The 25,910-nt window shown below is 37.8% G+C and overlaps 2 protein-coding genes across 2 annotated transcripts; one reads left to right on the forward strand and one right to left on the reverse strand.

The window, feature by feature from the left end:
* The first annotated feature begins 1,710 nt into the window (after positions 1–1,710).
* On the forward strand, positions 1,711–17,462 carry LOC110099644 (OBERON-like protein). Its single transcript, XM_020826852.2, has 3 exons — positions 1,711–1,960; positions 2,443–3,628; positions 16,336–17,462. Exons 2-3 carry the CDS (start codon positions 2,479–2,481, stop codon positions 16,962–16,964), a joined length of 1,779 nt encoding a protein of 592 aa, XP_020682511.1. The 5' UTR covers positions 1,711–1,960; positions 2,443–2,478; the 3' UTR covers positions 16,965–17,462.
* Positions 17,463–20,905: 3,443 nt separating this feature from the next.
* On the reverse strand, positions 20,906–21,434 carry LOC110099634 (F-box protein SNE). The gene has a single exon (XM_020826837.2). The coding sequence runs from the start codon at positions 21,371–21,373 to the stop codon at positions 20,921–20,923; it is 453 nt and encodes a 150-aa protein (XP_020682496.2). The 5' UTR covers positions 21,374–21,434; the 3' UTR covers positions 20,906–20,920.
* Positions 21,435–25,910: the final 4,476 nt, after the last annotated feature.

Consider the following 25,910-nt stretch of genomic DNA (forward strand, 5'->3'; position numbering starts at 1 on the left):
TTACACCAAAAGGTGTCTCGATATTTAAGTGTTTAGTTTTTTTTTTTTAACTTAATGGGTTTCACAAGCCACATGTATTCGAAAATGTTGCCTAAGTAGGATTTGATCACTATAATTAAAGAATTGAGTTGTAGGTGACTCAGTCAAAGCATGCTCAATCATAAGCTGATTAGGGAAATCCTCTAGTTTTATAATGATACTCGACTATCTTGTTAGGTGAATTCTTCAAAAGTTTCAAAGTTATTCATTACGAGGAATGAAGATGATAAAAATTTATTCAAAACTTGGTGAAAGCAAGAAAATGATTTCTCTTAAGTGTGTCTTCCATTTGGAGCTCAATTAGAGTTTTCCATATTATTTTTATAACAAGTATTTGTTAAGCGGTGCTATATAATTGTTATATGTAGAAAAATTTGTGACGATGAAGTGAGAATATTTTGTCTTAGTATTACATAAAGATATCCGCACACAAATATAAGAAATGTTCATAAAAGACATCAGAGTATTTTTATTTAAAATCAGAGAATGGAAAAATCACTAGGCTTGGTTACGATGAAATAATCCACTTTGTAAACAAAGATTACATAAGTTAGCTCTTCCATCAATTGCAAAAAGACAGGATTACAAAATGAATAGCTTAGCTTCTTGTGGATGTAACTAGAGAATGTTGGAGAAGCAATGAAGAGTAATGATGACAATCAAAAGTCTGACGTTAGTCGAAGAATGTTAATTTCATTAATGAATAATGAATGTTAAGAGGCGATCATCAAATGATGATAGTCGAGTGACAATGGACGGCCAATAATGATCGCTAGCGTGATTGTTAAGAAAAATTCGTGATTGTTAAGAAAAATTATAGAATTCTTCACATTTTGTGCTCAAAATTATGGATGTTAGAGCTCGAAACAATTACTAACCAAACAACTCTATTAAAAAATAAAATCGTCAAGCAGTTTGTTAGTTATTTGAACAAATCTTATCGAGGATATTTGACATAGAACTCATTGAGCTTAAAAATGAGACTTTAATTAAATGAAAACTAAAAAACAAGCATTTGAATAAACATGTAACTTGTGCTTATAAACTAAATCAATACAATATAGAAAAAAAAAGCATTTTCACATAGTCACATATTCAATAAACTTTAAATAAAATATTAAATAACTAAATTATCATGCATTAATTGAACTTTTCAAGAGCTTCTTCATAAGCTTTAAATAACATCATCCATAATCATAAATGAATAAGGACCAAACTTTTCAAATTTATTTATTTATCAATCAAATATTTATATTGATTCAATTTTTGCCCTAATTCTCATCAAGTAAAATATTTTTTAGATATATTTTTTCTTATATTTTTTTATTGTTTATAAGATAATGTAAATATTTACAACTTGGAGAGCAAACTTTAAAAATATGTCTACTTATTGGAAGATGACAAAACATTGTCAATTGATGCCAAAAAGGCTGAAAATTGGGGGTTCACTGCCACATAAATTTGATGCGGTCGGTCCCTTCCTATAACCTTTATTTCTAATTCGTACGTAATAAAAATATTATATAGGGTTATAAAAGTAATTTCGAAGTCAAAATAATAAGCTGAATAATATAAAATAAAAAATGTGCTAACGTCATTCTTTCGGCACACCAGCGAGCTGAATTGGACCGAAGTCACCGAATTACCGTGTTATCATTTCACAATAATTTAAGCAATAAGACTTATGAAGGCGGCAGCATGGTGTAGCCGGTCAAGCTGGTCTGCCACCGGGCATGCCGGTCAAATCCGTGTTTCTTATCCAAATTTTAAGAATTAGAGGACTGGAAATGGATGTGAGGACTTTTTTACCGCTCCGAGCTGCGCTTCACGGTTCCCCTGCTGGAGGGAGAAAGGTTGAGGGGAGCGAAAACCCTAGCTCCTTTCTCCTCCGCTTTTCGGTTTATCTCCATTGGATTCCAGGGTAAGCTATATGTGATATTTATTGTTTGGCGATCCTCCTCATTTTGATGATTTTGAAACATTTCTTTTGAAGTTTCCTGGTGTTTTCTGCTTTTGATTTATTGTTTGAATGAGTTTTGGTGTCAAAATTTGTTTTTTTTTTTTTTAAGATGGATTGTGGTCGCTTTGATGTGTCACGGTGCTTTATTACTAGTTGATGTTGTGTTTGTGGCTGTAGTTGCGTTTTTGGAATAGTTGATGTTGTGTTTGTGGCTGTAGTTGCGTTTTCGGAATCCGGTGGTTTGTAAAGGTTGGGAATTTGATGCTCTTTCTTTGAAAACGAAATATTGATTTCATTTGAGGTATTTGATTCCAAAATTTTGAAAAACGTTTTTCATTTTAAGGTTTATGCTGAATTTTTATCAAAACTGTTTTTTTTCCCCTGAAAAAAGGTGTTGGCTTTGGCGAATTGGTCTTGGTTCATAACATTCTTTCTCGTTGCAGGTTTCTCGCATTATTTTTTTAGGAGAACTAAGGTAAATGGGCACTTCTTCTGGTGCAAATTTTCACCAGCAACCATCCCCCAAAATGTTACCTCCTCGCCACCGCCCAAGGCCTTCAGGGTTGCAGACCTCCCTATCCCTTGCTTCATCTGATGCCAATGGATCCCATGACATGCAAGAACCATTATCGATTTCCGACCAAGCAAATGACTCGCCATCCGATAGCACGAGCTCTAGGGAAACATGGCCCATTGAAACTGGTCGCTCTAATGGTGTGATTATAAAGAGTGCTGATAAGGAGGAGGGGGAGAGTGAGTTCCCTGAGCCACAGGCCATACGCCGAATATCTAGCGCAGATAAGCTGTCTCTTCGAGAAGTTGCTCGTGAGAGACTTGATATTGTTTCTGATAGAATGACCATGGCGCCTAATGAGCTTTTGGAAGAATTGAAGGCTGAGCTGAGAGTTATCCTTGAAGGAACCGGGGGAGCTCAGCATAGGGAGGAGTTTTTGCGCCTCCAAAAGCTAGTACAAGGTAGGGGTGACCTGACAGCTAAAACTCTTGTGAGGGCTCATAGAGTGCAGTTAGAGATTCTAGTTTCCATCAACACTGGAATTCTTGCTTTCCTGCACCCAAATGTCAGCCTTTCACAAAGTCGTCTTATTGAGATTTTCTTGTACAAGAGGTGTAGGAACATTGCTTGCCAGAGTGCTCTTCCAGCTGATGATTGCTCATGTGAGGTCTGCACTCGTAGAAATGGTTTCTGCAATCTTTGTATGTGTGTAGTTTGCAACAAGTTTGATTTTGAGGTCAACACCTGCCGTTGGATAGGCTGTGATATTTGTGCGCATTGGACTCATACAGACTGTGCCATGCGTGCTGGTCAGATTGGAATGGGACCATCTGTGAAGAGTATTATGGGACACAGTGAGATGCTTTTCAGGTGCCCAGCTTGTAATAGGACTTCTGAGTTGTTAGGTTGGGTGAAGGATGTATTTCAGCACTGCGCTCCTGGGTGGGATCAAGAGGCGCTGCTGCGCGAATTAGAATTTGTTAGTAGGATTTTTCGTCTCTGCGAGGATGCCAGAGGAAGGAAGTTGTATTGGAAGTGCCTTGATCTTATAGAAAAGATCAAGGCTGGTGCTACAGAGTCCACAGCATGCAGGATGCTATTGCTGGTTTTTCAAGGTAGGCCTTTTTCTCATTAGTATTGAGTGAGTGTTCTCTTTCTTATATAATTTTATCTTGTTTGCATTTGTTCTCGGCGGGCATTTCACAACAACAACAACAACCACAACAAGCCTTTATCCTACATGAATTATTATTTTTTCATTGTGTCATATTAAGAGTCAAATTTTTATTTAAATCTAATAAAGAAATGTCATTTCTAATATTTTTAAAACTTTTAGGTCTACTTCTACCTTTCTTAACATAAGACAAATCTAATACATCTACTCTCCTAACCATGCCATCGGAAGGCTGCCGTTTTATGTGACCAAACCATCTAAGGCGACTCTCTCTAATCTTATTTGCCACTGGAACTACTCCAACCTTTTCATGCATATGCTCGTTTTCTATTATGTCTCTAAGAGTAAAACCACTAATCCAGTTGAGCATCCTCATCTCTGCAACACTTGACTTAATATTATGCTTCTTTTTTAATGACCAACATTCTGCTCCATAAAACATTGCAGGTCTCACCACCATCTTATAGATTTTTTTTTTTACGTTTGAGGGGACTTTTCTATCACACAGCAAGCCCAATGCATTCCTTTGAAAAAAAAAAAAAATCTTGCTACAACTAAGATTGGAGGATGCCAATATTAAGCTTCTTTTGCATAGTTTTTTCTTTTAATTTCAGAATTTAAATTGATTTCTTATTCTTTTGCTCTTGTCTTCTGCTCTGGGTATTCATTCTTATAAATTTTACTCTGACTTGTTATCATGGTATATGAATGGCATTTCTTTTATGCAGCATAAAAGCCATCATTAGATTAGATGTAATTTATTTATGTTTCGGGTCATCCTATTATTGTCCGATTGTTATATCTAAATCTCCATCTTTTTCACGTTGGTTAGTTCTCATCCATTCTAATCTGTTAAAGTTTGTGGTACTCAAATTATATAATATATACCTATCCTATATAGCTACTGTTCAAACTTGCCAAGTTTATATATAATATATACCTTCACATTACAACGCGCAGCATAGTCAATTTTTTTTTCCTTTCAAGCTTGACGTTATCACAACAATGAGATGTGTAAGATTAATTAGATGATTCAAAACTAGTAGGATCAAGCTGTAGATATCTTCTCACTTCTGATAGCTGAATCAAAAGGCTTGGGATGATGAGGCAGCAATGGAGGCTGCCTCTGATCATTTCACTTTGACCTGAATTACATAATGAGCAGTTGTGAGGAGTAAATGGTTTGATCTCTCGTTCTGTCAGTGTAAGCCATTGTTCTTTTGAATTTGTTGTTACTTCCTTTTATGCTGATTCATTTCAGGGAGTGTATAAATGTTGTTACATTATTTAAAAGCTTGCCTTAAAATTGTTTATATCATAGAATGCTGGTGAGTGGAAATTTCACATTATCAGACGCATCAAATATGTAGGGTGTACCCACTGAGTGGTGCTCCCGCTAATGCAGGGTGTGCGAAGGGGTTAATGTATGCTCCTACAGTGCAAAGAGGTTGTTTCCTACATCTTTAATATCATGAAATATCCAATAGAATAAGATGTTTTTGATAGGAAACACTTGTAGCTCTCAAGTATTTCCTATCAATCTTCGGAAACAGCAAGAATTCTCCACAAAAATTCACACAAAACCATGAAAACAGTAGAAAATTTGATGAAATAGAATGGAAAATAGCAAGATATAGTTGATCCTCAATTCAAATGGAGGATCAATCTCTCCCAAATTCTCTAGATGCCGCTAGAGCCCAAAGGAAACCTAAACCTAAGAGATCTCAAATTTAAACCAAATTCAAGTTGCCCTAATCCTAGGAAAACAAACTATTTAATGCATACAATCAAAAGTAAATATCTAAACAGTCCCTACATTCAAATTTCCCTCCTAATTCCCTAAAAAATCCTTCCAAATTGGCTCCCGAGGATCTTGCGGCTCGTGCGGCTCATACAGGAGGCGGACTCTTCCGCCTCTTGTTACGTTGAGCTGGTCCCGTATGGACCAATCTAACAATTTTGAACACATTTAGTATTAAAAAGTGCTTTGATTAGCCCAAGTATTCTCTCTAGAAGGCTATTTGTGGAATTATTGGACAGCTAATATTGGTAAACCTGATTTATTTTATACAATGGAGATTAATTTTGCACGCAACTTTCTGGTTTCATGCAGCCATGCATGACTTATTTGCTAATACTTAAGGTTGACTTTTATATAACTCTATGCCTGTTATTCAAGGCAGAAGTTTCCAGACCATTCTTGTTTCCATGTTTGTTTAAGTGAGAAGGTTTGAATTCTGACTGAATCGAACTGATGTCCAAATTTGTATTTGTTAATAAAGCTAGCTAAAATGTCATTTTATTATTTATATTATATCGTTATCACCATTCAAGAAATTAATGGTAAGTAGCTTTGTTCATCCAAAGTAGCATCTTCTGGTATATTGATAGGAAATACTCCAAGAGAAAGTGACTTCTCTGGGCTGAATTTGAATTTTGGCTAGGTTCAAACTAGAAATTAAAAAAAAATTGGTGAAATACTAATGAGAAAAGATTTTACTAATAATAGATGAAAGAAAATAACAAGATACAATGAATCCTCAATTGGAGAGGAGGATCCGGCTCTTCCAAATCTCTAGAAGTTGCCAGAGCCCAAATAAATCCAAAGAACTTTTCAAATTTCAGAAAACACAAGATGAAAACCTTACCATAGGTTAAACGATATATTTACAGCATACAAAATATATTTAATGCCAAAACAGCTTCGCAATTTGAAAATTTCCTCCTAATCTCTCATTAATTTCTCATTAATTTGGCGGTTGGACCCCACCCCAATGGGGTGGCATTGATTGGGGTGAAACTTTTGTTTTGCTGCTGGTAGACCAAGGCCGGTCCAGGTTGGATTGGTTTTACTGGTCCAATGACCGGTTTATTAATACTCCCTTCCCAAAGATTAACTTTGTTCTCAAGGTGGAAATACAAAAATTGATACTTCACTCTCATATGACCCCCAGGTGGCCTCATAGTCAGGTAGGTTCTTCCACTTTATTAGCACTTCCTTGAATCCACCTTCTCCCTATCATACCCCTTTTAATTCCAGTGGTTCGAACATTACTTCTATATCCTCTGTCAGTGTCCCCGACAATTCTGAACTAGCCGCATGATCCTCAATAGCTCTCCTCAATTGGGATACGTTGAATACCGGGTGTATAGTTGCGGTCAAGGGTAACCTTAATCAATAAGCTACTGCTCCAATCCTCTCTACTGCCTTATACATATTGAAATACCTCGGGGCTAGCTTTTCATTCCTCCTGTGAGCTACCGACCTTTGTTTATTGGGCCGTAATTTCAAGTATACCCTGTCTCCTACCTCAAAATAGATGTTCTTCCTACGCTCATCTGCCTGCTTCTACATAATCTCCTGAGCCCTCAACATGTGTCTTTTCAAGTCATTCATCACTCTGTCCCTTTCCTCCAAATACTGCTTTACTGAGGAAAATAACGTACTCCCTGCCCAAAGTGTCCTAAGTGAGGTGGTTATCTCCCATACAACAATTTAAAAGGGGTCATTTGGGATGCTGAATGATAAGAAGTGTTGTACCAGTATTTTGCCCATGCTTTTCACTTGGCCCATGACCTAGGGAGTCTCGAAAGCAAAACATCGTAGGTATGTCTCCAATCTCCTATTTATCACTTCGGTTCGCCCATCTGTTTAGGCATGTTAGGTGGTGCTCCTCTTTAGCACTATTCCCTGCAATATGAATAGCTCATTCTAAAAATGATTGAGGAATATCTTATCTCTGTCGGATACTATAGACTTCGATATCCTATGCAGTCTGACCACCTCTCTAATGAATGTCGCTGCTACTGCCACTATAATGTAAGGATGTCGTAAGGGGATAAAATGAGCATACTTAATCTGTTAACTTCCATCAAAATCACTGTAAACCCATCATATCAGGGTAGCCCATCTATAAAATCCATGGTGACCTCTTCCCACACCATGTCTGGTAGAGTTCGGAGTTGAAGTAAACCCCAGGAGTCATGGCTATATGCTTGTTCCGCTGGCATACCTCACATTTAGCCACTATATCTTCCACATACTTGGGCTTCTCCTTCCAATACAACTCATTTGCCAATCTCCTATATGTCTTTTGCATGCTAGAATGAACCCCCACCATGCTCCCATGAAACTCCTGTAACAAATGTGTGATATGAACGAAGGTGTGAGGCAATACAAACCCCTCTTGTACATCAATCTCTACCCCTCTAGAGAATAGCTAGGGTGACTATTATCATCCCTAAGTAGATCTGCTCTAATCCATCCCAACTCATCATGCACACTCTCCTCTCTAATAGCCCTCCAATCCGGTATTAGAGGTATCAACATAGCTAACTATTGGAACTCCCCTATGCATCTGGACAAGGCATCAACAACCTTGTTATCTAATTCAACCCTATAATGGATCTCAAAGTCACATCCTAACAACTTTAACATCCACCTGTGATGCTCCCCGATCATCATCTTTTGCTCCAACGGGTATTTCATGCTCCTATGGTCCGTCCTGACAATGAAATGTTGGCCTAACAAATAAGGTTGCTACTTCTGAATAGCTAACACAATAGCCATCAGCTCCCTCTCATAGATTGACTTCAGCCTAGCTCTGGTCGTCAACACCTGGCTGTAATAAGTGATTGGCCTGTGATTCTATATGAGCACTGCCCCCAATCCATAGCTTGATGCATCTATCTTTATCACAAAAATTTGACTGAAATCCGGTAGGGTCAAGATCGGTATTGTGGTCATGGCCTTCATTAATTTCTCAAAGGCTTGGGTAGTTGCTAGAAAGCTATCCTTCTTCGGCTGCTCTATCAATGGCCAGGCTATGGTGTTGTATCTCCATATAAATCTCCTGTAGTACCCAGTCAATCCTAGGAATCCCTTCAGCTCTCTTAGAGTCCTAGGTAGATGCCATTTCTGCATTGCCTCAATCCTGGTCTGCTCTGTAGCCCCACCCTCCTGAGATACCACGAGCCCCAAGTATTCCACACTGGCTTGTGCAAAGCAACACTTTTTCAGATTGGCCTACAATTGATTTTCTTGTAATACTTCTAGGACTACCCTTAAGTGCACCAAATGCTCCTCCACCGACCTGTTGTACACTAGTATGCCATCAAAGAAAACCGGTATGAACTTTCGGAAATAAGGTTGGAACACCCTGTTCATGAGGGACTGTAACATAGTAGGGTCGTTGGTGAGGCTAAATGACATTACTAAGAACTCGTAGTGTCTCTCATGTGTTCTGAACGTAGTCTTCTGGACATCCTCTTCTTTCATCCTGATCTAATGGTACATTGATTTCAGATCCATCTTTGAAAACACCATGACTCCACACAACTCATTCAATAGCTCTTCTATCACTGGAATGGGAAAATTGTCTGTAATTGTTTCCTTGTTTAGGGTTCGATTGCTAACGCAAAATCTCCAGCTCCCATCCTTCTTCTTGATCAGTAAAATTGGGATAGAAAAGTACACACTCGGTTGTATGATATTTGCCTCCAACATCTCTCGGATAAGCTTTTCAATCTCATCCTTCTGAATATGATGGTAGTTGTATGGCTTGACACAGATCGGTGACATCCATTCACTTAAGATGATAGCATGATCCTTCTCTCTCGATGGTAGCAATTCTTGAGGTGACTGAGAAAATTCACTGAATTGTTGTATGAGTGGGTGCACTGACGGAGGTATGTCTTTGTCTTCCTCCAATCTGACCCACTCTAAGCTCTGCAACTCCACTAGAAATCCTTCCCTATCTTCTGTATAGTCCTCACCATAGTTTTGAGTGATACCACGGCTTCGGATAACCCTGCATCACCCCTGATCATCATTCTTCTTCCCTCCACAATCAGCTCCATTGTCAATGCTCTCCAATTAACTTTGGTATCCCCCACGGTTTGTAGCCACTTCATCCTCAGGATAACAATAGTACTTCCCAACTCTAATGGAAGGAAATCCTCCCTCATTTGGACCCCCTGTATGGTCAGAACCACTCCGCTACTCGTCTCCACATTCCTAGTGCCCATCATTACCCCATGATGCCCTACGTCCACTAATTTCACTCCCAATTGATCTATGACCTAGTTGGAGATAAAATTATGTGTAGCTCCACTCTCTATCAATATCACCACCTCTTTGCCTGCTATTTTTTCCTACTTTCATGGTGTAATTTGGAGTAAATGACCTTTGTCATGTCTAGATGCAGCCCTTCCTCCTCCCCTACCAAAGCCTGTCTGTCCTCTCCCTCCTGAGCTTCCTCGTCATCACAGATGGTGAGAACCTGAAGAGTTCGATATTGACACCTATGTCTTGGGGTGTACCTCTCATCACACTTGAAACACAGTCCCTTCATCCTCTTTTCATGTAGCTCTTTCCTAGCAAGCTTTTTGAAAATTCCCTTTCCTATGGGCTTCTCTTTTGAGGCCTCTCGAAGACTACACTACTAAGAATGTGGTGATCATTTTGTATGAGCTTTCGAAGCTGCTGCCCCTGACCCCCCTCCAGTGACAGAACGAAAAATTGCTCATAGAAGTCCTCTGCCCTGCCCTGCTGGTTCGAAAACATTCCAACAAGCAATCCTTGAAGTCCCTCCAACTTCGTATGGGATGCCTCATTTCTCTCCACTGGTATTGGGCCAATACCTTCCATTCCAAACACATGCCAACAGTCGTCAATCTCTCCTCCACTGTCAATGGATTGACGACAAAATACCTCTCTACCTTGTAGATCAACTCATGTGCATCCTTTCCCTCAAAGATATGCATTTTAAACTTCCTTACTCTCGGATCCCCTCTGTTTCCTCTGAATCTTCCACATCCATCCATTCCCTGAGGGGGTGGAACCCCCTCACTGTTTCGATCCTCCATTCTTTGCTCATAAGCAAACCCTTCTTCAAAATTCCCCATTCCTCTCTCAAATTCAGCACCACTTTGCTCATATTCCCCCTCCCTTCTTCTTGCAAAGTCACCCCCCTTTGCTCATATCCACTGCTCATATCCTCCCTAGAAATAGGTTCTAGGGGAGTCATCTCATCTTCTCCCTCCAAAATCTCAATATTTGGATTTTCACGTCTCCTTATTGAGTTCGGGTTTCCACCACTTCCTTGACCATCAATGGCTCCGTAGCCTCCGATGTCGTCGTCTTGGGTTGGGGCTTAAGCAACTTCTTCAATGTTTCTTCCACGACGGCAAACTTCCCATCCTTCTTTTCATGGACGACAGAAAACTAATTTTCAAACTCAAAAACCTTCTCCACAAAATCGGATTTTAATTGTCTCATCTTGCCTTTCAAAACATTCATTTTCCTCCTGACCATAGAGACCACGGATCGATGTGCCATGATACCTACCAAGAGAAAGTGACTTCCCTTGGCTGAATTTGAATTTTAGTAAGGTCCAAACCAAAAATTAAGAAGAATTTGTTGGAAATACTAACGAGAAAAGATTTTACTGGTAATAGATGAAAGAAAACAACAAGATATAATGGATCCTCAATTGGAGAGGAAGATCTAACTCTCCCAAATCTCTAGACGCTGCTAGAGCCCAAATAAATCCAAAGAACTCTCCAAATTTCAGAAAACACAAGATAAAACCTAACCCTAGGTTAAACAATATATTTAAAGCATACAAAATATAGTTAATGCCAAACAGCCCCTCAATTTAAAAAATTCCTCCTAATCTCTCATTAATGCCTCATTAATTTGGCTGCTGGACCCCACCCCCAAAGGGGTCGGCATTGATCGGGGCGAAACTTCTGTTCTGCCACTGGTAGACCAAGGTCGATCCAGGCTATACTGGCTGGACCGTTGCAATGACTGGTCTATCATATATCCAAATCATGTCCAAAATGCTGCATAACATCTTTGCCAACGTGTTACTCTGGTTTGGTTTCAGTGAGGTTACAATATAACATATTGTTTTTATTCTAAACAGATCTTATATGTAAGTCTCAGTGGTATCAGTCGACAACTATTTGGTTTTTCATTTGCCTAGTTTACTGGTTAATGTAAGTCTCGGTGGTATCAATCTACATCTATTTGGTTTTCAATTGTCTATTACTGTGATGTTGCTGTTAAAATGAACGGCATTATGTTGGTGCTATTTAATGAATTTCCCTGTATTTGATTGGCCATAGGGAACGTGAATAAAAATTATGAACTAATAAATCCCTGTTTGCTAAAGTGATTTAGCTTCATTGCGCAATGCATGCGAAACACAATTGGGTGGGGAGCATGATATGTTAGGGGGGGTCCCACCTTGTGGGTCCTAGGGAAGCTATTATTCATTATGTGAAGAGGAGAAATCAACAAAAACGATGGCTCTGATATAAATTTGATACGCCTTAAAAGAAAAAAACAGCAAACAACAATATAAAAACTGCAGTAAAATAAAATTGGTGGCTGTTTTTTTATTAAAACTTCAATAAGAGAAAATAAGATACAAGTGATTTACAATTCGAGAGGTAGATCATCTCTCCCAATCAGCCTAGATGTTGCTAGTAAACCCTCAAAGAAAAGAACTATACCAAACACAAACAAAACTCATCAATAACATGCTCCTAAAACCTTAGACAACTCCCTCTTAAATAGTCCTAGAACACAATAACATAAATAGAACATTTCTAAATAATTTAAATATAATTTTGGAAACCTTTCTAAAACATGATTTAGAAAACCTTCCTAAACAAATTAAATATAATTTCGAAAACGTTCATAAACAATTAAACATAATTTAGGAAATCTTCCTAATTAAATTAAACATAATTTAAAAAATCTTCATAAATAATAAAACATAATTTAGGAAGTCTTCCTAAATAAATTAAACATTATTTAGAAAACTTTCTTAAATAAATTAAATATAATTTATGAAACATTCCTAAACAATTAAACAGCTTCTCCTTGATTTCTCCTCCTCACATAATGAATAATAGCTTCATTGGGTCACACAAGGTGGGCTCCCCCTGACGTATCAGAGGTTGTTTTTATGACCACTCCTTGAACTTGTTTATTTAGCCTAAGGTCCTTGCATTTTTTGCTTGTGAAGCATGAGAATGCATCGTCATGGATTAGTTATTTCTTCGTCAGCCATCATGTACTGTTTAAAGGCCAACATCATCTCGCCTCTAAGACAAAAACTCTTCCCTTTGAAGTTTTTTTATTGTTCCTTATATCTATATTAAAAATTAGCTTCTCTCTCCACTCATGAGATCTACCTTGTTAGTATTATCGTTTTCGTCATCGTTATTATTATTATTATTCTTCTTATTATTATTAAATTAAGAGAATTGGAGAGGGAAAAAACTTGTACTTGTTAAAAAACTATCCATATTTATAGATCTATACAAGATATCTTAAGAAAATAAATAATTACAGAATAATACAAACTTGCATTAGTATAATCCTTCCTAAATCAACCATCCAAATATGAAAGAAGATTTACATGATTTAGGTGAGCCTCTCACGGATCCCCATGTTGGCCATGGGATCAAGAGGGAAGGAATGGTTGGATGGATGGGATGGTATTTGACAGATCCAAGTGAGCCTCCCACGGATCCCCATGATGGTAGGGGTGTCAAGGCTTGACCAGACCCGAAACTCGACCTAGAACTGACCTAAAAAATTTTTGGTTTGGGTCAGCCCGTTTGTCATACGGGTTGGGTTCGCGTTCAACAAACCGCATCGTTTAAAAAAACAAGTTGGGTTCAGATTGACCTGAAAACACGAAAACAACATGTGAAGTTGCGTGGTTCGAGCGACTATGTGTTAATGCATTATTTGTTTTCACATTTTAGGGTTATTGATGTAGGCAAATGTTCAATTTTTTTACTCTTAATGGGCATTTAATGGTGGGTTGTTTTTCTTCTATTGGGCTTGGCCTATTTGCCATTGGCTGCTTGGTGTTTGGAGGTCTCGGCTAATGATTTTCTTGGTTGTTGGGATGCTTGGCTGCTCGGTTCCTGGGCTGGCTGTGCCTCTTTCTTGGTGATTTTCCCATAAATGCCGGTTGTTGGTGTCCTGGCTGGGCTGACCATGCCTTTCCCTTGGTGTTTGTTGGTATTCCTAGTTTTTTGGTTCTTGGGCTGGATGTTTGGATGCTGGCTGCTCGGTTCCTTGGTTGGCCATGCCTTGTTCTTTGGGGTTTTTCCCCTATTTTGATTGGAAGCTTGGGTGGCACTGGTAGGAGGCTGTTCGGATTCCTTTTCCCTATAAATAGGGCTGTTTGATGCTGTTTTAGAGGAGTTATGTGATTAGTTTTGGAGCATGAAACTTGCGGGTTTGGATTAGCTTGCGAGCTATCCTTTTCGACCGCCATATCTTCTTAAACTTCGTCTCGGACTTCTATCTACTTTCTTCTCTCCATGGTAACCATTCCATTGTATATTTCTTCCAATCTTCTTGTTGTAAGGTGTTTTTGAGTCGTACTTGTATTTTGTCGTTGCGTCGTGTTTAAATTGTTTGTTGTTGTTCCTTTTATTTTAAATTGTAAGGTTTTGTTTGTTTATGTTTAAGGAAAGGAAGTCTTTTTGTTTGCAATACTTGTATTATTTTTATTGCATCAGTTATTCATCTCTTCGGCTTAATCGGCTCTTCCGTTCTCGTTCTCGTTCTCATATGAGTTCCGTGTTTATTCGTTGATTCGTTCTATGACTTCTGTCGACATCGCATTACCTTTCTCTTCTTGACCTCGCCGACTCATCTGTTTTCGGTTTTTGTCTTTGTTCTTGCCTTGGCCTCCACCTCCCACGCAGTTTCTCGTCGTTTCTACAGTTTTGCTGTTAAGGGTCTCGGTTTTTTCACGTAGTCTTGGGTTGCTTCCATGGTGGTTTCTATTGGTTGAAACATCAAATGTTGTACTTAGCTGGGTTGCCTATTTGCTGCATTGCTGGGTTGGTTTCCTGTTAATTGCTGTTGAAATGTTGAATGCTACACTATTATCATTACTATTTTTTCCATTTAGCTAGCTGTTGTGGGTTTGTTTATTGTAATTTGTTGTTTTGGATTTGTTTTTCGTTATTTTGAAGTTTAAAAAATTTTAAAGTAAAACAGGTTGGCGGGTCAATCCGGGTTGACCCAAACTTGGATCGGGTCAGGTTCTAGTTTCTGACCTGTTTTCCTAAACGGGTTCGGGTCGGGTCATATGATGACGGGTTAGTTTCGGGTTTGACCCAAACTCGACTTGAAAACCCGTTTTGACACCCCTACATGCTGGCCATGGGATTAAGAGGGTAGTGACGATTGAAATGACTGGGATGGTATTTGACAATTATTATTATTGTTGTTGTTGTTGTTATTATTATTATTATTAATTGTGAATGGAACATTTACCTTTTATGGATTCTTTATTTTCTTGCCTATGATAAGGGTGTTAATATTTGACCTGACTCAAAAAAATTTGGGTTCGGGTCAACCCATTTTGCAAACATGTTGGGTTTGAGTTTCATTTTTTTGATCTGTTTTTGATTTTGAGTCGGGTTCATGTTAACTCAAAAAACCCAAATTTGACTTACGTCACCCCCTCGCCCGTAGTGCTCCCACACGGCCGCACCCGCACCCGTGCCTGCGTTGCTCCCACGCTTGTGCCCACCCCTGTACCCACACTCGTAGTCCACCCACACTCATGCTTGCCCGCACGTGCTAGCCCCCTCACCCGCACGCGCTCGCCCTCACTTGCTCTTATCCCCTTCACTAGCACGTGCTCGTGTTGCTCACCTGCTCTAGCCTCGTAGTTGTTGCTTGTGGGTTGTTGTGTCGGGTTGGGTCAACCCGAATTAGATTGGGGTCGGGTTAGGGGGGTTGAAGACGGATTAATTTCGGGTTGGACCCGAACTCGACCCGAAAACCCATTTTGACACCTCTAGTCTATGATGCACTGACATTGCTTCTCAAAGAGGTATGTAGTGCTTAACACACAGGGGCTGATAAAGGGGGGGCCGAGGGGGGCACAACATAGATGTTTGACTCTTGATATCATTATCATCTCCCATCTCGATACTTGAAACACGACATTGATGCCCGACTCTTGACATTTTAATATTAATCAATTTAAGCATAGATCCTTATTAAATGCTTTATTATTTCTCAATTATTTTAATATTTACTAATTTGCTTACTCAATTTCTATACACTATTTTTAAGATATGAAATTTATAATACCATTTCCAACAATGTTCGTGTTCTATATTTTTAATAATTGACGTGTCCTGTGTCCGTTTTGTGTCATGTCTATATCGCCAAGTCTTTGTTTGTGCATCATAGATGTTTGCACATGCAAGTCTACTTTATTTAGTTCAAGCACAAGCTATTTTGAGAAAATGGGAAATCTAATTCAATCATTGTGAGCATAAATATCAGAAAATAGAAAATAAGATTAACGCACAAAACACCCCAAATTTTTTCATAAACTCACCCAATTTTAAGTTTGACTTGTAACAAAGCATGTTTGCGCCTATTCTTTGTAGACAAAAAATAGTCTCACAACTTAACAAGAAAAAAGGTGGAAGCTCCTAGCATAGATTGTGGCAGGGGAGTAACAGATGAAGGGGGTTCTGCACTGAACGTATTAAAACACAAATTTGCTCAGATTTCTGTACATGCATTCTTAAATTGATGAAATTGCCCATTTTGTTTTGAATTTGCCTCTCATCTGACAGAGCTTGAGATAGAATCCACGAAGAATAATGAAAATGAGGACCCTGGTCGCGTGATCTCCCCACAGGAAGCTTGCAACCGGATAGCAGAGGTAGTCCAGGAGGCAGTGAGGAAGATGGAGATGGTAGCTGAGGAAAAGCTGCAGATGCTTAAGAGGGCCCGACTTGCAGTCGAGTCCTGCGACCGCGAGCTCGAGGACAAAGCCAGGGAGGTCACAGAGCTCAAAATGGAGAGGCAGAGGAAGAAGCAGCAGGTGGAAGAGATTGAAAGCATTGTGAGGCTCAAGGAGGCTGAAGCCGACATGTTCCAGTTAAAGGCAACTGAAGCCAGGCAGGAGGTCGAGAGACTGCAAAGCATTGCCTTAGCAAAAAATGAGAAGGCTGAGCAAGACTATGTCAATATGTATCTCAAGCGGCGGCTGGTCGAGGCCGAAGCCGAGAAGCAGTATCTGTTTGAGAAGATAAAGCTTCAGGATAGCCAACGAGCCGTGCATGGAAGCAGCATTGGCTGCAGTGGCAGCGCCGGCGCAGGCAACGATCCTGCACAAACGTTGATGCTGAGCAAAATCCAGGACTTGTTGAAGAATGTGTACAATGTGACTCCAAAGACTGAAGGACAGCAGCCAAAGTGAAGATGGCCTTAGTCCATATGGCTTCCCCTATCGTTAGGCCTCCTTTACCAAATTGTAATATTAGTGTAGATCTTTTTGTTTGGTTGTGTCAGCTTCTTGCGTGGAATTTGATACCAAACCTTACGTTATTGTGTTTTATCTTGCTTCTTAGGCCTCATTTGGGGTGGCTTTCTTATAGCTTCTCAAAATGAGTATTTAATATAAAAATTAAAATTTTTGTACTAAAAAGTTGTTTTAAGAAGCAGCAAGAAAGTCGTTCCAAACAAAACCTAATCTTTGTTTGGGACGGCTTTCTTACCGTTTCTTAAAGCAGCTTGCTAGTTCAAAAGTAAATAAGCTGTCCCAAACGAAGCCTTCGTCTTTATTTTTCAATCTAAGGCTCAGATGTAGTTGTAACACTTAAGTGCGCAGTACAAATGGTTATAGAAGTAATGAAATGTTCAGAAGAAGTGAGTTATGTGGCATAAGCCAGACTCATCTTTTTCTTTTGGTTTTTAAGGCTGTTTGTATTTCATCTTGGCTTCCCTCTTCTGCTGTGGTTCTAAATCTATTATCTAGCTGAGTGAAAGCTATAAGCCAAACATATGTCTATTATTAATAATATAAAAAATAATATCATAAGTGGATAATATTAGTCTATAATTATAATAGAATGTCATATATATATTTCAATCTCATTTTCTTTCTTATAATTTATGATTAAAAAATATTTTGGTGATACATTTCTAATTATAATTATGTTACAAAAAATAAATATATCAACTGATGATTTGACTGAAATTTTAGCTATACTTTAATTAAACTACAGCAAATAATCATCTTTTTTCAAAAAAAATTGGACTCGGCCAATAATAATAATAATAATAATGCCTAAAATAGATTTGGTCTCTATAAAAAATGTGAAATAATATGTTTGTTACTTGTTCTATTTTAAAAAAAAAGAAGATTGTTACTCAAACTTATTTTATTGAATTTCAAAATTTTAATGCAAACAAATTATCTATTATTACATTTTTGTTAAAAAAGTATCATTTTAATATTACTAGAAGATAAAAAATTTCAAATGACCAAAATGATTTAAACAAAAAATAAATTTCATGGCCATAAGTGAACAAATAAACATGATCTAAAAAATAAATTCAAGGGAGTAAATCTTCTTCATCCAAACATTAACCAAATACATAAAATTTATAGGTTTTCGTTGAAAGATATGAAAATTTTTGCAAACACCTTCCCAAAAGAGTATTTTAGTCACGAGAACTCAAAGAAGAGAAGATTTTAGGAGAAAACAAGTAGAAGGGGAAAAAATGAGGGGAAATAGAGGAGAATAGCACCTCAATTTTTTTAAAAAGTTGCCATGTGGCAGGAGATTTATGCCACATGGCAGAGGATTTATGCCAAGTGGCAAGGCAAATCATCATGTATTAGGCGACTTGCCTACTCGGCAAGCGAAGTCGCCCACATGACGACGACTTGATTTATGTTCAAAATTAAAAATTTTTCCTCTCTTTTTACTTATTTAGTTATTTAATTTTAAAAGTCATTCTTTTTTAAATTTGGTCATTTTCATATAACTAAACTTCTTCTCACAGTACACTAAACATCTTAAAATTATTTGCACTAAATACCTTAAAACTGTTTTTACTGTTCAAGAAATCAGAATCTGTCCATCACCATGGCTTCATTTATATTACTCAGTATCCTATGTTTTCTGTCACTTGGGAGCGATCTGATCTTCTCAACTTTGACTGCCATATACTGATAACTGCATTTTTCTTCTTTTCAGATCATCTCCAACTGAAAACCTCATTTTTCACTTCAAAATGATGTGAAACTAAAAAAAATGCCGTGATTCATCCATTTGAACTCCAAATCTGTGAAGGTAACATTTTTTCTTCTTTTCGCACATTTCTAGACACAGAAAAATAGCGGGGATGAACAGTGCAATGCCACTATTGGCGTCCCACTGTTTACCCGCAAGCAAATAACGTAATTTTTACCATTCTGTTGGAGCTCTGCAGCAACGCCATTCAAACTTTTGGAGTTTGGCTGGAGATGCCCTCAGACCACTTCAACTTCAAGAAATATGAGAGATTATTACGTGCCGAGTTTAGACTCAGAGAATCATTTGATTTTGTGATTGTGTACAATAAAAGTATAGTGGTGAATGATAATTGCGCTTTTACTATTCACAGTTATAGAACCGAACGATTCTCGGAATCTGAACTCCGCACTTAATAATCTCTCCATTTCGGCTTCAGGACAGCTACAACTTGCGGATAAAAAGGTAACTAAGTTTCAGAAAAATATCACGAAGAGGGGCTCAGTTCCTGAAACCACTGTAAGGAAAGAAAATGACTATACTGTTGGACCTATAGTGCTTGGATTCTTTTATCTTTGTGGTTGTTGGGTCTTGTAGGTTTACTTTACCTTTCTTGCTTTTATAGATGGTATAGACTCTTCTGTCTTATATTGGATCCCTTTACTATTTTTTGTGAAGCTTCAGAGTTATCAAAGAAGATTTTTTGGTCTCCATTATATGGAAGCTGGCATAAAGCATTTCTTCTTTTTGTTTGCAGCTTTGTTCCTGATAATTAGGACAATGGAACTAAGGTTCTGATCTTTCTGGTTCTGTAATTTACCAAAGGCACACATATTAAAATTAATTTTTTATTCAAAGCGATTTTGCTTATTCAACCTTGAATTAGTGTATTTTATATCGAACTATTATACGACTAGATGTCAATTTTACATTTAAATCCAAATCAGTCGAGTTTAAATTTAGATTTGGGCTTCGTTTGAGACGGTTTATTTACTGTTTTTTAAAATATTTTTGTAGTATATAAATTAAAATTTGTGTACTAAAAAATTGATTTAAGAAGCAGTAAGAAAGCCGTCCCAAACGAAATCTTAGACTTCGTTTGGGACCGTTTGTGATCACTGTTTTTTTACTATTTTCAAGAAATTTTTATGCTAAACAGTTGTTGTAAAAAACAGTAAAAATTTTGTCCCAAATGAAGCATTAGGATTAGTTTGGAACATCCACAACTTTTTATAAAGATGGTTGTAAAACTGTTATGAAGAAAGTAACTTCTTAGAAAATTATTGTAGAAAGCAATTTACTAGTATAAAAATTTACTAAAAATAGTGATCAAATAGAAATGGTAGATGCTACCTGAAAAGCAAATATTAAAAAAATTATTCAAAACAAAACCTTAGTTGCTCAACTTTTCTATTCAATGATAGTGAAGACCTCTTTCATAAAGAGTTAAAGTAATATTTTGATATTTTCTCTTTTTAAAATATTAGAAACTGTTTGTAAATAAATATAAATATGATTAATTTTTAATTTAATTTAAAATAAAATAAATATAATGTAAAGCTTAATGATGATGGAGAGCAACAAGGCAAATAGCAATAGGAGATGAAAAGAGCAGGATCGTCATCTGGAGACCAACCAAAATGCGCCACGTCACCCGTGCACTGGAACCGCGGCTCTGTATTGCTGACGTGACATATTCTGGTTGATCTCCGGACGACGTTTTGTGTCCGATCTCCGCACAGAATAATTTCTCCAAGAGCGAAATCTATTTGGGATGTACTTGAATTTTGATTAAAAAAAAAACGAGTTTTAAACGCATTAAAAGTACACTTGAAATTCAGCAAAATTGTGCTAAGCATTCCCTTTTCATCAAGCCAAATGAACAAATTCTTGAAAAAAAAAAAGTTCTTCAGTTAGCTTTCAAATTTGTAATTATCTGTCTCTCTCTCACACAGTTTTATACAATCTGGATGAGATTGAAAGTACCAAACTTGATTTTTTTTTTTTTTAACATTTGATTCAAACCCATAAATCACTATAGCAATCATAGCATCACGGGAAAAAAAAAAACAATCATCAGTGAAATCATAAAAATTTAAAAACCCCGAGCCGGCTCCATTCTTACCCTGCAGCATCATGAGACATCAACAGGGCTTCTCAAAAAAAGAAGCGACGACGGCCGTTGCCAGCCGCCGTCGCCAAGCCGTTCGTAGCAGTCGATAGAGAACAGCGACAATGACAAAGAAAGCCGCGCCGCCGCCGCCTCCGTCGTAGTTGCATGCTCTCCGGAAACTGCGAGGCGGTCGGCAATGGGGCCCACGCAGCGGCAGTAGAGCCGCCGGTATCCGCCTAAGGCGGCAACAACGGCTCTCGTGCCGGGAAAATCGGCGGCCACGTGGCGGTTGAAAAGGGCCTCCCATACGGTGTCCCGGCGGGACACCGCATGCCAGAGACGGCAAACGGAGGCGGCGGCAGCGAGGGAAGGGCCATCAAGACGGGCGAAGATCTCGGCGAGAAGGTCGTGATTATCGTTTATGTTGTACCCGCGGGTATTATCGCGCTCCTTCTCTTCCTCTGCGTTTTCCATTTGGGCTTTGGAGCTTCAAGTTTTGGTTTTTCTTGCGATTCTGATGAAAGGGAAGAGGGTAGTGGCGCTGATACTGAGCAAATAGGAGTTTGAGCCTTAGGGCATCTCCAACCGAACGGCAAACACTTGTTTGCGTTCTTGTTTTGCTCCAACCGATCGCCATTTTTTACCCCATTTGATCGCGGATGAACAGTGCGACGCCAATATTGGCGTCGCACTGTTCACTCACGCCATTTTTTGCTCTCAACCGGAAAAACGCGCGAAAGGAAGGGCGATCGTTACCTTCTCAAAAACACCTAAAATGGCGTTCGATTGTAGCATCACCGCGCCATTTTGGAGTTTTGCGTTACTTTGCCGTGAAAAATGAAGTTTTCGGTTGGAGATGCCCTTACATGACTTATTTATACTTCGTTGAGTTTTCATATTAAAAAAGTCTATTAAATGAAGTCATTTGACATAATAAATTCTTAACTCTCAAGAAAAAAATCATATTAATATGTGCTTTAAAAATTAATATATTATATAAAAAATAGAAATACAAGTGTGTCTCTCAAATCATCTTTGAAAGTGAGAGGCTTTTGAGATAGTGATTGACTAATATTTTCATATGCAACACGTTCTTGATGATGACAAAGTTTATAAATTGATGATAGAGGTAGATAGATACAGTAGAATCTTTAGAAAAAATCTTGTCATGAAGGAATGAGAGTACTCTTATCATATAGATAGGGGTTTGACTTCTGACAATCCTAACTAATCATCACTCAATGTTTGCTAATGATTGATGTTTCATGACTAGTAGTCATTAATGTTTATTGCTTGTCTTTTTTATCACCCGATATGTTCTTTTATACATACGACAACTAAGCAAAACATCATCCATTATCTGACTTCTAATACTTTTCATTGATTATTTCTTAACACCTCTCAATAAACCACATTTTCTACTCACCAAAATTTGACACATGTATTTTGGTCGCTTGACATTTTCTTTTATAAATAAGTGACATGTGATTACCCACCATCATGAGTGGTCTTTCTGCGGCGATTCTTGGCTCTTTGCAAGATCAACAGTTTAACAAACTGACAAAAGGAGCTCTTCAATTCCCATGCTCCCCCTTGTAGATATTCATCATATTCCCATTAGCTCTTCCATACCATAAAACATGCTCAACTCCCTCTCGACTGCTGAAATTTATAGCCTCTTTAAGAAAAACAACAATATCAAGTTCCTATGTGCAAAATTTGATATTCGTAAAGCATTCGATATAGTTTATCGGGGCTTTTCTTATCTCGAGAATGGCTCAAAAGGGATTCCCACCCCTTTTTATTAACTGGATAAAAGCTTGTATTTCGTATGTACACTTTTCCATTTGCATGGACTGGGCTTTAGAAGGCTTTTTTTCCTACTCTTCGGGGCTTAGACAAGGCTGTCCTCTTAGCCCTTATCTCTTATGTATTATCATGGATGCTTTGTTTTACCTCCTTGATAACCAGAGCCAGTCGTATCCTTTTGTTCCAAGGCTTTACTTTGGACGACGGTTTTCACCTCTCCCACCTATTATATGCGGTTGACCTTCTGGTGTTTGGGAAAGCAAAGGTTCATAATTCTAGTCACCCTATGAGCATTTTATCCTCCTCCAATTCCTCTAGTCTGCATCTCAATCTACATAAATGCTTTCTCATCATCTCACTTCAAACTCTCAATTCCCCTCCCATCTCCCTTGCTCTCCAGATCCCGAACACTTGCACTAAATTCTCATATCTTGGATTTCCCATCTCTATAAATAAACCCAAAATTTCAGACTCCCTCCTCCCCCTTCTTGATAACATCTCTAACTTACTTTCTAGTTGGTAGGCAAGACTTTTCTCTTTTGCATGTAGGATGCAGTTAGTCAAATTCACTATTATCAACACTGTGACTTACTAGATTCATGGCTCTATCATTCCCAAGACCACTTGCTAGGCTATTGGGAAATTATATGCAAAATTCATATATTTTGGGGGTTCGTAAGCCAACCAACTCCACCTTATCTTGTGGGCTAATACTTGCAAACCTATGCTTTACTTTCAGGGTCTCATATTTTCTTATAACATTGCTAGAATTAGTAGATTATATAACAACCCTTCCCCCCTCTCCAAGTGGTTAGCAACAAGATACATCTCACCTTAGAAACCCCTTCAGCACAACTCCACAGCTTTCTATTGCCTTTCCTGAGCAATCACTATTGAGTTTGTTTACTGCTGCTGACCGCCTGGCCGATTGGATGGATAACAACACCTGGGCTCTTCCTAAATTTATTAGTTTTAATGTTAGAGATGTTATAATTGTTATACCCATCTTGACAAACTCTATCCATTTAACATGGGAGGATAAGCCTAATGCATCTTTCAAGGATTTATACTATGAAATTTTTGTTAATGACACAACCTTTGACTAATATATATATATATATACCTCATGGTTTAGCATAAGAAACACTATCTCCGCTTCTCTGTTTTCTCTTGGATGGCTTTTAAATGAGGTTTAAAAATTATTGATGAGCTTTCTAAAAGGAACATTCAAATCTCAGACCATGCCTATTGCTTTTGATGGAACAACACTGAAACTCTTACTCACCTTTTTTTTTATTGCGAACTCTCCTTTTCTTTGCTGCTTCTCCTACTGCCTACTTTTCAAGTTTTCCTTCTAAGGACGAATATATCTCTTTCATTTGAATTTGTTGGGAATGTGACTAGAACTAAGAGCTACAAAAATGGACTTCTGCTTGTACTTAATGCCACTATTTATCACCTTTGGAGAGAATGAAACAATAGGAAGTTTAGTTCGTCCGTTGTATGCGCTATCACTCTCTGTCTTAAGATTATTAGAGTGGTTAGATTGAAGATTTCTAAATTGAGAAATGGAGAATTGTTGATGGATTTAATATTGATGTGATTTGATTAGTATGTCTTGGTCATTGTTGGCTTGGTTATGTTGTCTTGATTCCCCCTTTCGGTTTCCCTAGACAGGTCTGTGTATTTAGCTTATATAATGTCTTTTGTGCCACCTTTTTTTGGTCTAGTAGATTTTGTAATTTTGGGCCTTCCCTTGGATGGCCTCTAAGCAACCAGGGAAGCTGCTGCATTCGTTTATTTTTATGATCATCCTACACTATTCGGAGTCCATGCCTGACAATTATTTTGCCATTATTTTGGGACTTCGTCTCTTTTTATTCTTTCAAGTATACTAGAGGAAGTTTTTGGAGCCTTTCGCTTTTTTATGAAGGCTCCCTTTTTATTTTTATTTTTTTGATTTTGCTCTCACACTTATAATTTTGTTTTAATCAATAGTATTGAGTTATGCCTCTAATTTTCTCATATATATGCTTTCTCTTTTGACTCAAATGAAAAAAGATAAGATATCTCAAGGATGAGGAGATGGGGCCAACTAAGAAGCTCCAAAGACATAGGGAATTGCATATAAAGTTGGAAGCTGAAATAAAAAAATAATATAAATAATTGAATATGACTTTACTAATATTATTAGTAAAGTATTCTTCTTAACTTCCATATTCCATATATGCCCTCGTAACCTGCCCACAAGCCACAATAACCGATCACCTGAGTCACCTCACGCATCTACCCTTTTGTAGATTACGTCGCCAAGAAGGACTCTCAACTGGGACCGCGAATTTGACCCATAAAACCACTCTTGGAATCGGTGCTGATGTGACGCACCGGCAGACAGTTCCAACCAATGGGAGGCGCGGATACGTACGAAAAGTATCGAACGGCGTAACGAACGGCGCGCCACCCGTCCAAATCCCAATGGGTGTCTAGCGCCGGATGACCGGGCCGGTCCGGGCCGGGCCGAGCGAGAATGGGTCCCCCGGTGGGTTGGGATCACGAAGTCGAGGTGGAGGGTAGCAGTTTGTTGGTAGTGAGGAGGCCGGAGGGTGTTTTGTCTCTCTTGTGTTTGATGTTGTCCTTTTGGAACTGCTTACTGAGACTGTTTCTGAAGATTTGGGCTAAGGCTTTGAGCTTATTATGACTTATTGTGATGGCTAATGTGATTTTATTTAATTAATTCATATTTAAATATATATTTTTATTTACAATATTTATCATTCAATTAAAAAAATAGTATATACACACAGTTTATATATTTATTAGACAAAAAATTATTATTTTCAATTATGATTTTATTTATGGAGTGAAACATTAGAGCATCTCCAACCGAAAAAAAAAAAAAATTCCACTCTAAAATACAGTAAAGCTTCAAAATGCATTAATTGAGCTACAATTGAATTCCATTTCCTTACACCAAAAAAAAAATATTCTATGCATATTCTTTTTTATATTTTCTTTTATATTTATTTTTAATCGTATATTTATATTTATTAAAATTTCAAATTATACCTACATATAATTTTTCTAACAAAAATAAATCTTACTCGATAAATTAATTTGGAATATAAATATGGATTTAATGAAATAAATATTTATTAAATAAAATAAAAATTACATTCATATGACTCTTTAGGGAATGCCTCTT

The sequence above is a fragment of the Dendrobium catenatum genome, unplaced genomic scaffold, assembly GCF_001605985.2.
Source record: "Dendrobium catenatum unplaced genomic scaffold, ASM160598v2 fragScaff_scaffold_34, whole genome shotgun sequence".
Taxonomy (NCBI): Eukaryota; Viridiplantae; Streptophyta; class Magnoliopsida; order Asparagales; family Orchidaceae; genus Dendrobium; species Dendrobium catenatum.

Excerpts from the sequence above, each read along its gene's own strand:
- LOC110099644 (XM_020826852.2), top strand. The coding sequence starts at position 2,479 with ATGGGCACTTCTTCTGGTGCAAATTTTCACCAGCAACCATCCCCCAAA. Across the intron at positions 3,629-16,335 it reads GCTATTGCTGGTTTTTCAAG|AGCTTGAGATAGAATCCACG; the intron begins GTAGGCCTTTTT and ends CTCATCTGACAG.
- LOC110099634 (XM_020826837.2), bottom strand. The coding sequence starts at position 21,373 with ATGGAAAACGCAGAGGAAGAGAAGGAGCGCGATAATACCCGCGGGTAC.